Here is a 13,584-nt window from a genome sequence, read left to right on the forward strand (position 1 = left end):
CCACAAAAGCTCGTGCCCTCTCCGCCTCCATTTCCACTGAACCAGGGGCCACAGGCCCCGGATCCACCACTATACCTGGCGGTACACGGCGCGCTGCTACCGGCACAGCCGCCGCAGCCTGTCGTGCCAACAACTCATGGAGCTCCTTGATCTGCTCATCCTATCGCAGCACTACGCCATGAGCGTACTCAACCGTTCACGGAGCACTGGGTCTCCGCTCGTCTCGGCTTGCTCAGGGACACCACTTGTCCCTCGCCGCACCGATCTGGATGAAGATCGCCTACGCGGTGCCATCGTTTCCTGAAACAGGACAACTCGATCAGTTCTCAACCCTCTAGGTCAAGTACGATATAGTTAATTATCGACTCAAATCGGGCGAAAGTCAAGCAAGGGCGTCTATTCTCATCACTCGGTTTCATGTTGTGCGCGCCCAATATGAACACCGTCAGTTGAGAATAACCATACCTTCAGTCTACCTCTAATATCCGTCTTAGAGGTTTATAACACAACCGAATCCATTATCTTTCGCCACAAGTATCAAGTCCTCGTCTCTCACGAGCCTTAGCCTCTATGGTTTATACTATTCTAGAGTCTCCTAGGTCTATCTAAACCATTTTTCTATTCTCTACTTTATGCTCTGATAATAACAACACCTAGTGTAATATCAGAGCATAAGTACAACTAATCTCTAATGATATGGAGAAGTAAATAAAACTGAACAATTAGAATAAACCATAAAGTAGATACATCACAAGATCCACATAATCAAAGCTAAATACAAAAGTGGTGGTCTCTAAACATCAGGTACAACCATCTCTCTCTCCAACAAAAATAAAAGGGAGAGATGACCACCTAACAAAAGAATCTCCACGCTATCTAGCTAGGGGCGACTCCCTTGCCGCAAGCCTCTCCCGGCGTGGATGGCTCTGTAAACAAAAACAACAACACAATGGGAATGAGAACTATTAGTCAATAGTTCCCAGTGGGTAAGCCACCGACATCAGAAAAATACACCACTAGGTCATGGAGGCATTAGTAAATATGAACAAGTAACCTAATTAAACAACAGGTATATTGAGCAATTAATAAAATTTACTAAACTACTATGCCTCTACTTAGTATGAAATTCCACAATTTTAAGAGCTATTCTACATGAATGAGCATGTCCAACTAGTATGCACTATCTAGTGGTGATGTCCATATTTCACTTTTATTTATCATTGTTCCAAACTAGAACCTACACAAGTGTAGTCCGACCTGAGCCGTACCTAATGGCCCCGTAGTAGTCAACATTCCCACTCTAGAAATGAGCCTCCCCCACGGCATCCTATTTCGGCCCCCAATCCCGTACGGGCGAGCTTGTGTCGCATTGGCTATCTCCGGAGTGCCAGCTTGTGGGGAGCGACCCTCACAAGCATGTGCGAATGAGCACAATGGCAAGCAAGCATAATCATCCATCTCGAGTCCACGGTCATCATGTCTAAAATATGGTATAAGTATTAATGACCCAACGGTCTATCTCTATGTCATCATGTAAAGGTTTAACCATTTACTAAGTCAAGTGCCACTTTATGACATTAATGTTCAATATATCAAGCAAGAGTTCTATGTCCATGAACATGTAAAACTTGTCATTTTTCACTAAATGAAACATGATTTCAACCATATATAAGGAATGCTATTCACATGCAAGTTTACTATACACTTCTCTCTCTACCACATAGAGGTTATAAAATATGATATATGACATATGCATTTTAAGCACTCAAAAATTTATTTGTACACTATCTAACATGAATATGCATGATTTTTCATTTTACAATAAAGGTAATGACATAGGAGGAGTTCACCCATTTCAGTGAGGTCAAACCTACTGGATACCCCTCAAAACCCCTTCGTTTGCGCGAACGAGTTTGCCCACAAGTCACCTAGCTCTCTAACAAATATTCTAAGAGGGTTAGGGGTTTCGAACGAACACCCCACAAAAACCACATAATCCAACCCATAAATAGGTAGAAATTACCTTGTATGATGAAGAACTCTTCCAAGATCCAACTGAAGACTAGGATACTTCTAATTCAACCTAAAAGAGAGTTCTACACCGATCAATTTAACCCCAAAGGCTATAAATCAAAAACCCCCAAATAAAACCCTAGTTTTTCCAAAACTAGGTTTTCATCTAAAAAATCCATTATAGCAAGATCCAAATGAGAGATCAAAGCTACTAACCTCTCTTTAAGCTCCAAACCAAGCTAGAAAAGTGCTAGGGTTGGAGTTCCTTCCTAAAACAAGCTCAAATCCCTCTCTCCAAGGCTTCTCCGTGGTCAAAAAAGCAACACCCATGAAGAAGAAGCAAAAGCGGAGATCAATTCACCATAAATCATGCAAAAAGGAGAGAAAAATTAAAAAGAAGAAGGGGAGGAGCTCTCTACCTCTCTTCTCTGGATTCCAGCACAGGAAACCCCCTCATAAGGGTGTGGGGATATAAATAAAGGTGCTACAATCCCAAAAAGATCCCTCAAAAATATGTAGTCTGCAACTGCACTGCGTACCGGCACGCAGGTTGGAGTACCGGTACCCCGTAGCCGAACGCGCAAACCTGAGCCTCTTCAAGCAGACAGAATGCAGTGTACCGGTACCCACGCGATGCAATACTGGTACCAGGCTCCAGTACCGATACTCTGCCTCACAGAGCTGAAACTCGAGAGCATCCATCTCGATTACGCGACGTGGTTCCGGTACCCCTCTCTGGTACCGGTACCTAGCACCCCAAAACCTGCAGTTTGGAGGTTTTGGTGCTAAGTACTCCCTCTCGCTCCTCAAGACGCGAGTAATAGATCGCAACACAGTCAACGACCCTCAAGAATACCCTTAAAACCTCAAAATACTAATCCAACACTGTAACCTCGCAATTTGCTAAAGTTCAGTGTGCTACACTGCTCCCCCTTCTGTAGCTTTTTCAGGTCCTCGAGTTTTTGCTTCACGTTGTTTGGGAAATAAGCCCCGTACAACATTCCACAAAACTCATCCCACCTTATCTGTAGGGCAACCAAACCTCGGTTCAGCCGCGTCCTCCTCCACCAGGCATGCGCATCACCTGCTAAACAATGCACTGCTAGATGTACCTGCTCTCGCTCTAGTATAAACAGATCCTCGAACAGCTTCTCCATCGCACTCACCCATGCCTCTACAACCAAGGGCTCGGTGCAACTACCATCGAAGTGAGGCGGATCAAATCGGCAAAAACGAGCTAACCTCTCAATCAGCCACTGGAGTAGTCGGGGGTGGCACCTGCTGCTCTTACGCTCTAGGCGTTGTACTCGGCTGCTCAGTAAACGTCTCACACATCCTCTGTAGTAACACCCCTTGCTGCCTAGTCACCTCAATCAATGCAGCCAACTGCTCTCTCAGATCTGGGGGTGCACTCGGTCCTGCCTGCTCTAGCATCTCGGATAGCGCGGAACGATCCCGTGTCAGCGGTCGACCTCGGCGTCGATACATGGCTATCTGAAACCAAAACAAGGGTCAGATACAAATACACACAACTTTCGACCTAATCAAGAGAAAGTCTAGAAGGCCGTCTCTGTTCCTCCTTAAAATTATGCCATCTGCAGCCGACATAATTTTCTTGGCAGAAACAGACACCCCTTCCATCACTCCCACTCTAGGAGTTAAACAACTCAATCGCCGACTTTCGCAATAAATCACGCCTCTCACGTCTTAACTTCCTAAGGTCTGCCAAGCCTAGGGTTTTTAGGTCCCAACAATCTAATTCTAAGCTCTGATACCAACTTAATCTGTCACACCCCGGATTACCACGTTTTCTCAGGCACGCCAACAAACTCGTTGTATATATAGAAATTTTTCGTGTATACAAAACGATAGCTGTACCTGTAAGCAAGTCATAGCTACAACCAAGTGTATAGAGCTCCTAAACTGAAACAGAAATATATATAAAACATAAGGTTCATAGTAGATACAAAAGCTCTGAACCAACACTGACACCTCGCTCTAGCGAGTAGACTGAACATAGTGTATGTATATGAACAAAACCTACTAACTCTGACTGGTACTCCACTAGCACAGCAACCAAGGGTAGGAAGAATCTAGCTCGCGACTCCCTTCCTGCGGTCGAAAATAGCAACAGCAGCAGCTATAGACGAAGGCTCTGCAAAAAGGTGTCAACAACTAGGTGTGAGAACTACTGTAAAATAGAGTAGTCCTCAGTGGGTACCGCCACGGACCTCAACGGCCCACCCACTAAGTCTACAGAAATATGTGCAAAGGATAATAATGAAAGCTGAAAAAACTCTACAGCTACATGCCACTATACTATCGCTAACCAACACAGGCTATCTGTAGATAAAACATGCATCACACTGACCCAATCTCACTAGAGACTACGATACGCCTGTCCCGCCTGTCTAAGCTACACCGTACACCATCCCGAGGGCAGCCGGCGAAGCGCAAAAGTCCAACCTAGACTGCTACGACATCAACGCAAAGTCGCCAGACTCCGGAGCGGCACTCGTGGGTAGGGATGCAAACGGATCCAGATTGGTGGAGCTCCCGCCCGATCCGCTCGACAGGGGCAGTAAATGGGAGAAAATAAACGGATTCGGGGTAAGAAACGGGGTAAATTTTACGATCCGAGACGGATTCGGGACAGAAAACGGGAGAAATTTTGACCCGCCTCGAATCCGCCCCGCCATGATCCGCCCCGAATCCGCCCCGAAAATCATTTATATTTAAAAAAAATATTCCTAAAAAATAATGTATTTACAAAAAAATTCAAAATACAAATAAGTTAGTACTCTTATTTCTAATGTATTTGAAATTTTCGAATTTTGTTTTGAATTGTGATTGATATTTTTAATTTTTATAATTGATATTATTAAATTATATATATAATATTATTAAAAATTATTAATTTATATTTTACAAAATATTAATAATATTATAATTTTATAAAAAATATTAGTTGGAGGGGCGGATTCGGGGCGCCGGCGGGAGGCGGGTTACGAGACGTGGCGGATTATGGGATGTATTTTTTAACCCGTCACAGATTTGGGGCGGGAGGCGGGGCGGGATTTTGCTAGTCGGGGCAGGAGGCGGGGCGGTGCTCCCGCCCCAAATCCGCCCCGTTTGCATCCCTACTCGTGGGCGCGACCCAACCGAGTATACAAGCATGTCTCTGTCGAGCTCAATCATACTCATGCAAGCTATAATCAATACAAATGGGTCAAACTTGTCTAACAACCAAAGCTCACGTGCCCTTGGCACAATCTGATGCAAGATACAGAAATTTGGGTCCACCGTCAACCATGACGGCACCCGACAGTACGGAACAGTCTACACTCTACTGTAAAACGAGCTTGGCCCCTCAGCACGAGCGTAATCTCAACTTACACTAATCTGGGTATCCACACCGCACTAATAGCGGTGATACAAAAGTACAGTAGCTCCTGAAGCTACATCTGGTAACTTTTCGAAAACATGACGGTGTAGGTTTAACGAGTTTTCTCCTAAGTCAATTCCAAGTTCAACATATAAATAAACATTCCAACAATAAGGATCTAAATTCAGATTGCACAAAACTATACCAATCGATGAACTCGAGCTACTAAGCATGATACTACACATGAAAACCATACATGCTGAAACTTTTTAGGACTTAGAAAGAAATCCGACGATTTCAGTAAACATTAACCCACCTCGAGCGCTCATCCAACAACGGCGAGAAATGGACAGGAGAAACTACGCGCTCGCTTGACCTCCAACACCTCAACCGGAACAACCCATGCGCTCGAGCGATCCACCAAGAAAGTGAAGAAGTCCACCGAGCTTGACCCTCGACTTCACAACGAGCAACGTCTACAAACTAAAGAGAGAGAGGGAGGAGAAGAAACTCTCTCAGATCACAAGCTTCACAGGCAAATAGCCCTGCTAGGGGTAGGTGGCGATATAATCAACCAACAAAAAAACCAAAATACCTCTCACCAACTCACTTTTCCAGCTAAAGTATCGGTACCCAGCTTGAATACCAGTACTCGGGCCCTCAAACTGCAATCTCGTGCACTGGGTACCGGTACCAGCCCGATGCAGTACCGGTACCTGAGCTCGATATCGGTACTCGACAACAGGTACCGGTACTCAGTATCAGACTTGCGCAAACCCGAGAGCATCCAGTTCTGCAATCTCACTGGGTTACCGATACTGCTCCCTGGGTACCGGTACTCAATACTGAAATCCTGCACTTTACAGATTTCAATGTCAGAACTCCACTCTCTAACTGTGCTGAGTCCGTTTTGCGTCCATTTCGCACCAAAACAACTCCGACTTATCTCGACACCCACCAGACGTGCCAACAAGCGACAGATGCTAAAACACAGGCAGCCAAACACCAGGGACACTACATGGAATGCCCACTAAATGTTTAACAAAATGCCTAAGAGAAGGCAAATATCATTTTTGGTTCTAATCTTTATTTCATCTAATTGTAAATTGTCGATTAATGTTTCAACATCTGAAAATCCTCTTTTTTGAGCATTAGATCCTTCATTTATTATTTAAAATTTTGTTCATGTTATCATGTTTATTTGAATAGATCNCCACTAAATGTTTAACAAAATGCCTAAGAGAAGGCAAATATCATTTTTGGTTCTAATCTTTATTTCATCTAATTGTAAATTGTCGATTAATGTTTTAAATTCGGAAAATCCTCTTTTTTGAGCATTAGATCCTTCATTTATTATTTAAAATTTTGTTCATGTTATCATGTTTATTTGAATAGATCAATCTTTGAAACTCTTCATTCTCTTGATTGTTAATTCAGTTTCTTCGAGTTCATTATTCTAAATCTCTTTCATGCTCCGCCTCGATCTAATTGTATGCAATTGTAATCAACCTTGTCAACCTATATGAGCTTTTCCGAATTTAAATTTTTGTATAAGCTTGTCTTATATATATATATATATATATATATAGGCTAGGGCTACTATCCTATAAATAGGATAGGGGCACTTGTCCTATCAAATTGTTCTTGATGATTGAGCATTCCGAATCGATGATCGACCGCCGAGCGTTGAAGTTGATCTAGAGTATTTGAACACTTAGAAACTAAATTTCCATAAATTTTAAAAATTATTTACATCGGTGATCAAAGAGGTCGTAAAATCGACAATTTTTGACGGCCTATATTAGCCATTTGCTTGTTTAACGGTGTAGAGTAATCCAAATTGCTTGAATTTTTACAGGAAAATTTTTTATACTATTCAGATAATGTTTGATAACTTTGATTTGAATTGAGAAAGTCTAACTCTATTTTAAGAAGGTTATTCATTTATGACCGTTCATTTTTCAACTCTTAAGATGAACTTGGTAATGGTTTAAATTTTACAAAATTTGTTATTCTAAACATTCTAATTTGTAGTGATCAATATTCAATGGGTGCCGATTATCCATTTGAAGTTCGATTAATCAAATAGACTTGATAGGACATAGGGTCCCAATCCTTAATCTCTACTTATATATCTATATATATATATATATATATATATCTATATATATATATATATATATATGTCCTTTTTGTAATTTTATTTTAAGTAGCTAATAGAGAATTTTATTTCTCTATTTTAGGTTCCGATAATTGATTTTTCGTGCGATTGTCGATCGGATAGCTTTTTAGCTATGAAGCTGCTTTAAGGTAAGCCACCGAACACCTGTTAGTTTTCGCTAAATAATTTTGAAAGATACTTTGATTGTGTGAAAATCTTATTTTGGGAATTTTAAAATTAAAGGTTAAGCATATTATTAAATATTTCTATAAATTGAGCTTCAGCTGTGATTGACAAGTTCTTTTAGTAAAAAAAAAAAATTTAATTTGATAATTTATTCTGTAAATTAGTGACCGGATAAATTTTGAATTATGATGTCTCTTGGTATTCTGCTATGCAATGTTGGCCATATCGACATGCATACTGTTATAGAAGTTAGCTTCGTCTTTGTATTACGCCTTCGAGTGCCTGCGCCTATCCACGCCACTGTTCTTTTTGCGCCTTCGAGTGCCTCTGTTCTGTTTGCGCCTTCAGGTGCCTCTGGATCTCGCTAATGGATCACATAATATACTTAGTTATCGGAGACTTAATGTTTATTTCGTTTAATTGCTGAAAAAAGAAATGTTTGTAAATTTATATTTGATGTTTGATCTAAATCTTAAATTTTGATAATCTATATTTTCTGAAAATCTTGCAAATTTAAAACCAGTCGCTTAATTTAATTTCTGTATTAGAATTTACTTTAGATCATTTGTTCTATATTTATTTGTATGCTTTATCCGACTAATGTGGTGTATGGTTGCTTATCCAGGTACCGAGACTTATTTATCGGGCGGGGCTGAGACTGAGTGAACGTTAGATAATTAGTATTTGATTTTAGTCCCTTTTGATCGTTAGATTGTCAGTGTTTGATTCTAGTATTTTCGGATGTAAATCTTTGGACTACGTAAATGATCGTTTGTTATCTACTTTTGTTTCATTATTTCTTCGTATCCACTTTCGTTACTTCTTGTATTCTGTGGACCAAATTTCTCTTGTGTTTTGTAGTAAGCTTTCGCTTTATAGATGTTAGAATTTAGTTTGATTCTAGTTGAAATTCAATTTCTTAGTCTCATCTTTTGATTATTTGAATTTAGTGAAAAATTGGTAATCATCTTTTTGCTAGTTTCAATCTAGTTCAGTAGCCTTGCATATTTGCTAATTTAGCAGGTATGCGGCGTCTGTTACACCTCGGGTTCGAGGCGTGATAGAGAAATGGTATCAGAGACCTAGGTTTAAGATCTTTAGAAACTTTTAAGGTATAAGACTGTGAAAGCTTATTAGGACGTGTGAGAATGGGTAGAAGTAAGTGTATATTTGAATTTGTTTCATTATTGCTTTGTAGTTTCGATTAACATCTTGCATTTATGTGTTTGTGATCCTTTTTCTTGCTAAGATGGTGCGTCTGTCCCGTCGTAGCAATACCAACAGCGAACAACTGAGAAACCCACCTCCAACAGGATCCGGAGAGGCAGATCTAAGCGTCACCTTTGTAACACCTCCAATAGTCCCACACCGGATAGGATATTGATTCCGATCGGTTTATATAAGGCCCTGCACGGTAATTATAATAACTGTGCTTAAGCATTTTGGGCCAGTGGTTTGAGCCCAACAAGTTGTTATTGCTGGCAGGTCGGGTCGTTACAACATGCAGTTACAACTGTCGTATAGTTGCAAATACACACAACCAAGCGGCCCTTTAATGGTATTTTCTGAGACCCTAGGTAGTCATATATATTAAGATATAATAAGACTAAAACTCTTAAACCTAGCTTAAGTATTTTGGATGGTAGCTAGGCTCAAGAGGTTTAGAGAGTTAACATGCTAGGACAGAAGTTGTCATAGGATAGATGACCCACTAGGAAGTTGGGGCATCACAGTTGGTATCAGAGCCAATTACCAGCCGAAAGTGTGAGATGAGTCTCAGCTGAGCCAGATTATACAACGGAGTGAGCTAGACTTTTATGTTGTTGACTATTGTGTGTAGAGCTCGGTTCACTACAAAGTCGGTTTAAGCTAGCGAGACGAGTCTCACATCGCCTGGTATTTGTGAGTTCGAGGCTCACGAGGACATCAGGGCTTAGAAAAGGGGGGAAAATGTGAGACCCCAGATAGTACTATATATAAGATATAATAGGTTAAACTCTCAACGCGACTTAAGCATTTTGGATGATGGCTAGACCCAAGAGGTTGAGAGAGTTAAGCGTGCTAGAACGGGAGTAGTCCTAGGATGGGTGACCCTCTGGAAAGTTGAGGCGTCACAATAAACTAGGTATAATCAAAGTAGCCTTAACTACGCCCAATCAGGGGGGCGAATGTGAGACCCCAGATAATCCTATATATGAGATATAATAGGGCTAAACTCTCAACCCGGCTGGAGCATTTTGGACGGTGGCTAGGCCCAAAAGATTGAGAGAGTTAAGCGTGCTAGAACGAGAGTAATCCTAGGATGGGTGACCCCCAATACTGTTCACTGTTGTGGGTGGAGCGCAGCTCACCACAAGATCGGTTTAGGCTAGCGAGATGAGTCTTATATCGCCTGATACTTGTAAGTCTGAACCTGACGAGGACATCAGAGCTTAAGGGGAAAAAATGTGAGATCCCAAATAGTCCTATATATTAAAGTATAATATGGCTAAAACTTTTAAACTCGGCTTAAACATTTTGGAAAAAAAATTTGAGTCCCTGAAACTTTGATAATCCACAAGGAAAATTACACTTTGGTTCCTCAAAATTATCAAGGACATGATATGTTGGTCCTCAAATATTAGCTTATTGTGATTTTTCGCTCCAACTTTCTAATTGGTATGACCAATTCCCACAATCTAATTTAGCTGGCAAAATAATATGTTGCTCATATGAAAGTGATATAATAATGTCATAATTAATGATGCGGTAATAATTAAAATACTATATCACTTTTATATTAGCATTCTTTAATATTTAACCAACTAAATTAGGTTAGTGAAACTTAATTACAATAATTCATAAAATTTGAATAAAAAAATACAACAAATTGAACTTTGAATTAGGATTATAACCCTTGGATTAGGGTTGCAAGAATTTTCTTATAACCCTTTATTAGATTGTAGACTTAGCATTTCTCATCCGCACATATTTTTCTTTAACAAATAAATTGCACTAGTCCCTTGATAAATTGCACCACTAATACCTGAACTTTCTTAAAAGCTGCATTCTGGTCCCGAACGTAAAATCCTTGTGCATATTTATTCTCTGAACATCTGATAAATTTCACTTAAACCCTTGTGCATATTTATATTAGAGGACAAATTATTCTATAAACTACAAATTTATGAGCTTTTTTGCTATCTCACCTTTCAACCTTTCCACTTGTTGAATTACAATTTTCTCTTTATCAATCAGATCATTGAAATAAAGGTAAGAGATTAATAAAGAATCAATGTATTATAGTGCTCGACTATACACAGATGAATTAGCTACGGGCAACAATTTCTGGTACTGAAGTACTAAACACATAGTTGAAAGTTTAGGAACTATATTAAAAACCTTATTAGTGAAATTCAAGGTCTCAATGTCAAATCAAAACACGGAGGACCAAAATGAACCTTGAATCAAAATTCAGAAACTAGTAGTGCAATTTACCCTTTTTGATAAACTAACCCCAACCCAGCCAAAAAAATAAAAAGTAAAAATAACAAAAAAAAAAATCAAACTCCGCATAAAATAATTAATGTTCAGCCCATCAAGAATAAAAAGAAACGAAACATGCGAATGGATTTTTTCCCCATCCCAGAGGTTGAGGTTGCCTTCTAAAACTGCATCAGTATGCGCCTCTATATCGCTCACCATCGTTATCATATTCAGTTAAATACTGTACGAAAAAAGAAACTCATGAAATAACTTTTTGGTCAGGTACTTGCTTAGGAATGTAATCTCTCGTTTCGTATACACAAGCATTGGAGCTAATACATCTTCTAACTGTACAACGGGTATATCAAAACATTTGCAAGAGAAAATTCATCTCTTGTTAGCGAATGGACTTGATCATTATTATTAATATGCCATCCGAGCGCCAACGCAAACGATGCATACCGGAGATAGGCAAATTGTTCATCAATTTCTTTTAATTGGCGGCAAGATTTCTCTCTCTCTCTCCTTCTCTCTCTCTCTTGTAGGGCGCTCTTCCTGTATCTCTTCTAATTCCTCATCATCACCACGCTTTCCCGCTTGTTCTTTCCAGTAAGCGACCAGCTTCTTTAAGCGCGTGACTTCTTTTGAGGAGATGTTCTTGCTTGCCTCATTTACTATACACCGTACTCTCGATGCATACCTGCATGAAGAACTAAGCATAAGAAACTGTACACACCATCCGGATTTCAGTAAACTACTAGATGAAATAAGGTTATGAATAAATCTAAAGTTAGCGGAGAATAGAACAAAATATCCGATATCAACACTATATAGATACTAAAAGCACAATCAATAGCATAAAAACTGCCCATGTTGTAGCTCATTTGCAGTTATGATACATATCAACTAATAATGTATTATACAAGTCAAGAAACCTCGGAAAGATGCATACCTGTTAGTAGAGAAATATAACAAGAAATTAATGATCCACACAGAAATTAATCCTCAATGTATTTGCATACCTTCTCAACAAAAGCATGCGAATATATGAAACTTAACTCTAGGACTCAGCCAGCCGGCAAAATCATAGGAACATTTCTTTTGTTCCATTGAACTATGAAATAGATACAAATAGGAGTAATATGATGACGTATTTTAGTACTTGTATTGGCCCATGAATGTGAGAAACAGCTATGTACTCCATAGAAGGAATTTCTTAAATTAGTAGTTCAATAAAGCAAAAAACCAAAACATCAGATATTCTCTAAAAAGTAAACAATTTGAGAGAAAAAAAATACGCAAAGATCAAATAAAGATTAAAGGAACACATACACTAACGAATTGTAAGTTTCGTCCAAGTTCGATTCTGCTGGAGAGACATTCACAAACATTAGGGTTTTGGCATTTCCCCCCAGAGAATCGCTCATGAGCATTGTCAACTTGTGGTTCCTGTATGGTATGTGCTGTCCGTCGGAAGACAAAGCACTAATCACATCTCCAAGAGCAGAGAGAGATTTGTTGATACTTTGTGCCTCTTTCAATAGATTTCCGGCTGAACCGGACTTCTTTACCCTCTCAGAACCCGCAAGATCTACAAAACTAAGCTGTAAATTATAAAATAAACTCAAATGTGAGCCTTAGGTTGACAAAACGTCTCATAAGTAAAAACGTATTATAAGGATGTTGAACACAAAAAACGACAATGGTAAAAGCAAAAAAAAAAAAAAAAGATTTGTGCTTCTCTTAGAAAAGTTGCTAGCGTTTACCTCTCCATATTCATATTCATTTTATATCACATGAATGAGGTGCAATAAAGGAGAAAGAAATGAGAAATGAATGCTAAATGGAATGCCAACAAAGAGAACTGAAGGGAAAAAAAGAAGAAGAAAAGAGATTAAGATATTAAAGGAAGAGTACATAATTAGAAGAATGTAGCACTTATCTTTCTGTTTTTAGAACTATTCAAGTAATTACACGGTCATACAATCATCACTTGATTTTTCACAGTTTTTCTCACATCTGCCTAATGTAATGACAAAAGTACAAATTATCTAAACAATTTACATAATGTCTAAAGAATTTTTATCATCTTTTCGTTCTTTTTCTCATTTAAATCCTTCATAATTTTCTCGTGAATTTGCTATATTTTCACAATGGGGAGTATACTACACTGCTTATTTAAAGGGCTTTTTTGCATTTAGCCCCTTCATAATTTTTTTTTTTATAAATAGCCCCATAAAATTAATATTTGCAAAATTAGCCCGATCTCTAGCGCACGAGCGCTACGCAAGCACCATGTTGGAGATGGAGTTTTAAGTTGAACACGGTGAAGTATTCACCGTGTTCAAACATGGTGAATGATTCCACATATTCA

The 13,584-nt window shown here is 39.3% G+C and overlaps 1 protein-coding gene across 2 annotated transcripts in view; it reads right to left on the reverse strand.

The window, feature by feature from the left end:
* LOC109718440 (kinesin-like protein KIN-14I) overlaps positions 11,300–13,584 on the reverse strand; it is a 32,862-nt gene continuing 30,577 nt past the window's right edge. For both annotated transcript variants that reach the window (XM_020244684.1, XM_020244685.1), the window contains exons 23-24: positions 12,543–12,814; positions 11,300–11,910 (exon numbers count right to left, since the gene is read on the reverse strand). In XM_020244684.1, the coding sequence (XP_020100273.1) occupies positions 11,694–11,910; positions 12,543–12,814 (489 nt within the window). In that variant the 3' untranslated portion in view covers positions 11,300–11,693. The remainder of the gene's footprint in view (positions 11,911–12,542; positions 12,815–13,584) is intronic.

Source organism: Ananas comosus, linkage group 12, assembly GCF_001540865.1.
Source record: "Ananas comosus cultivar F153 linkage group 12, ASM154086v1, whole genome shotgun sequence".
Classification (NCBI taxonomy): domain Eukaryota; kingdom Viridiplantae; phylum Streptophyta; class Magnoliopsida; order Poales; family Bromeliaceae; genus Ananas; species Ananas comosus.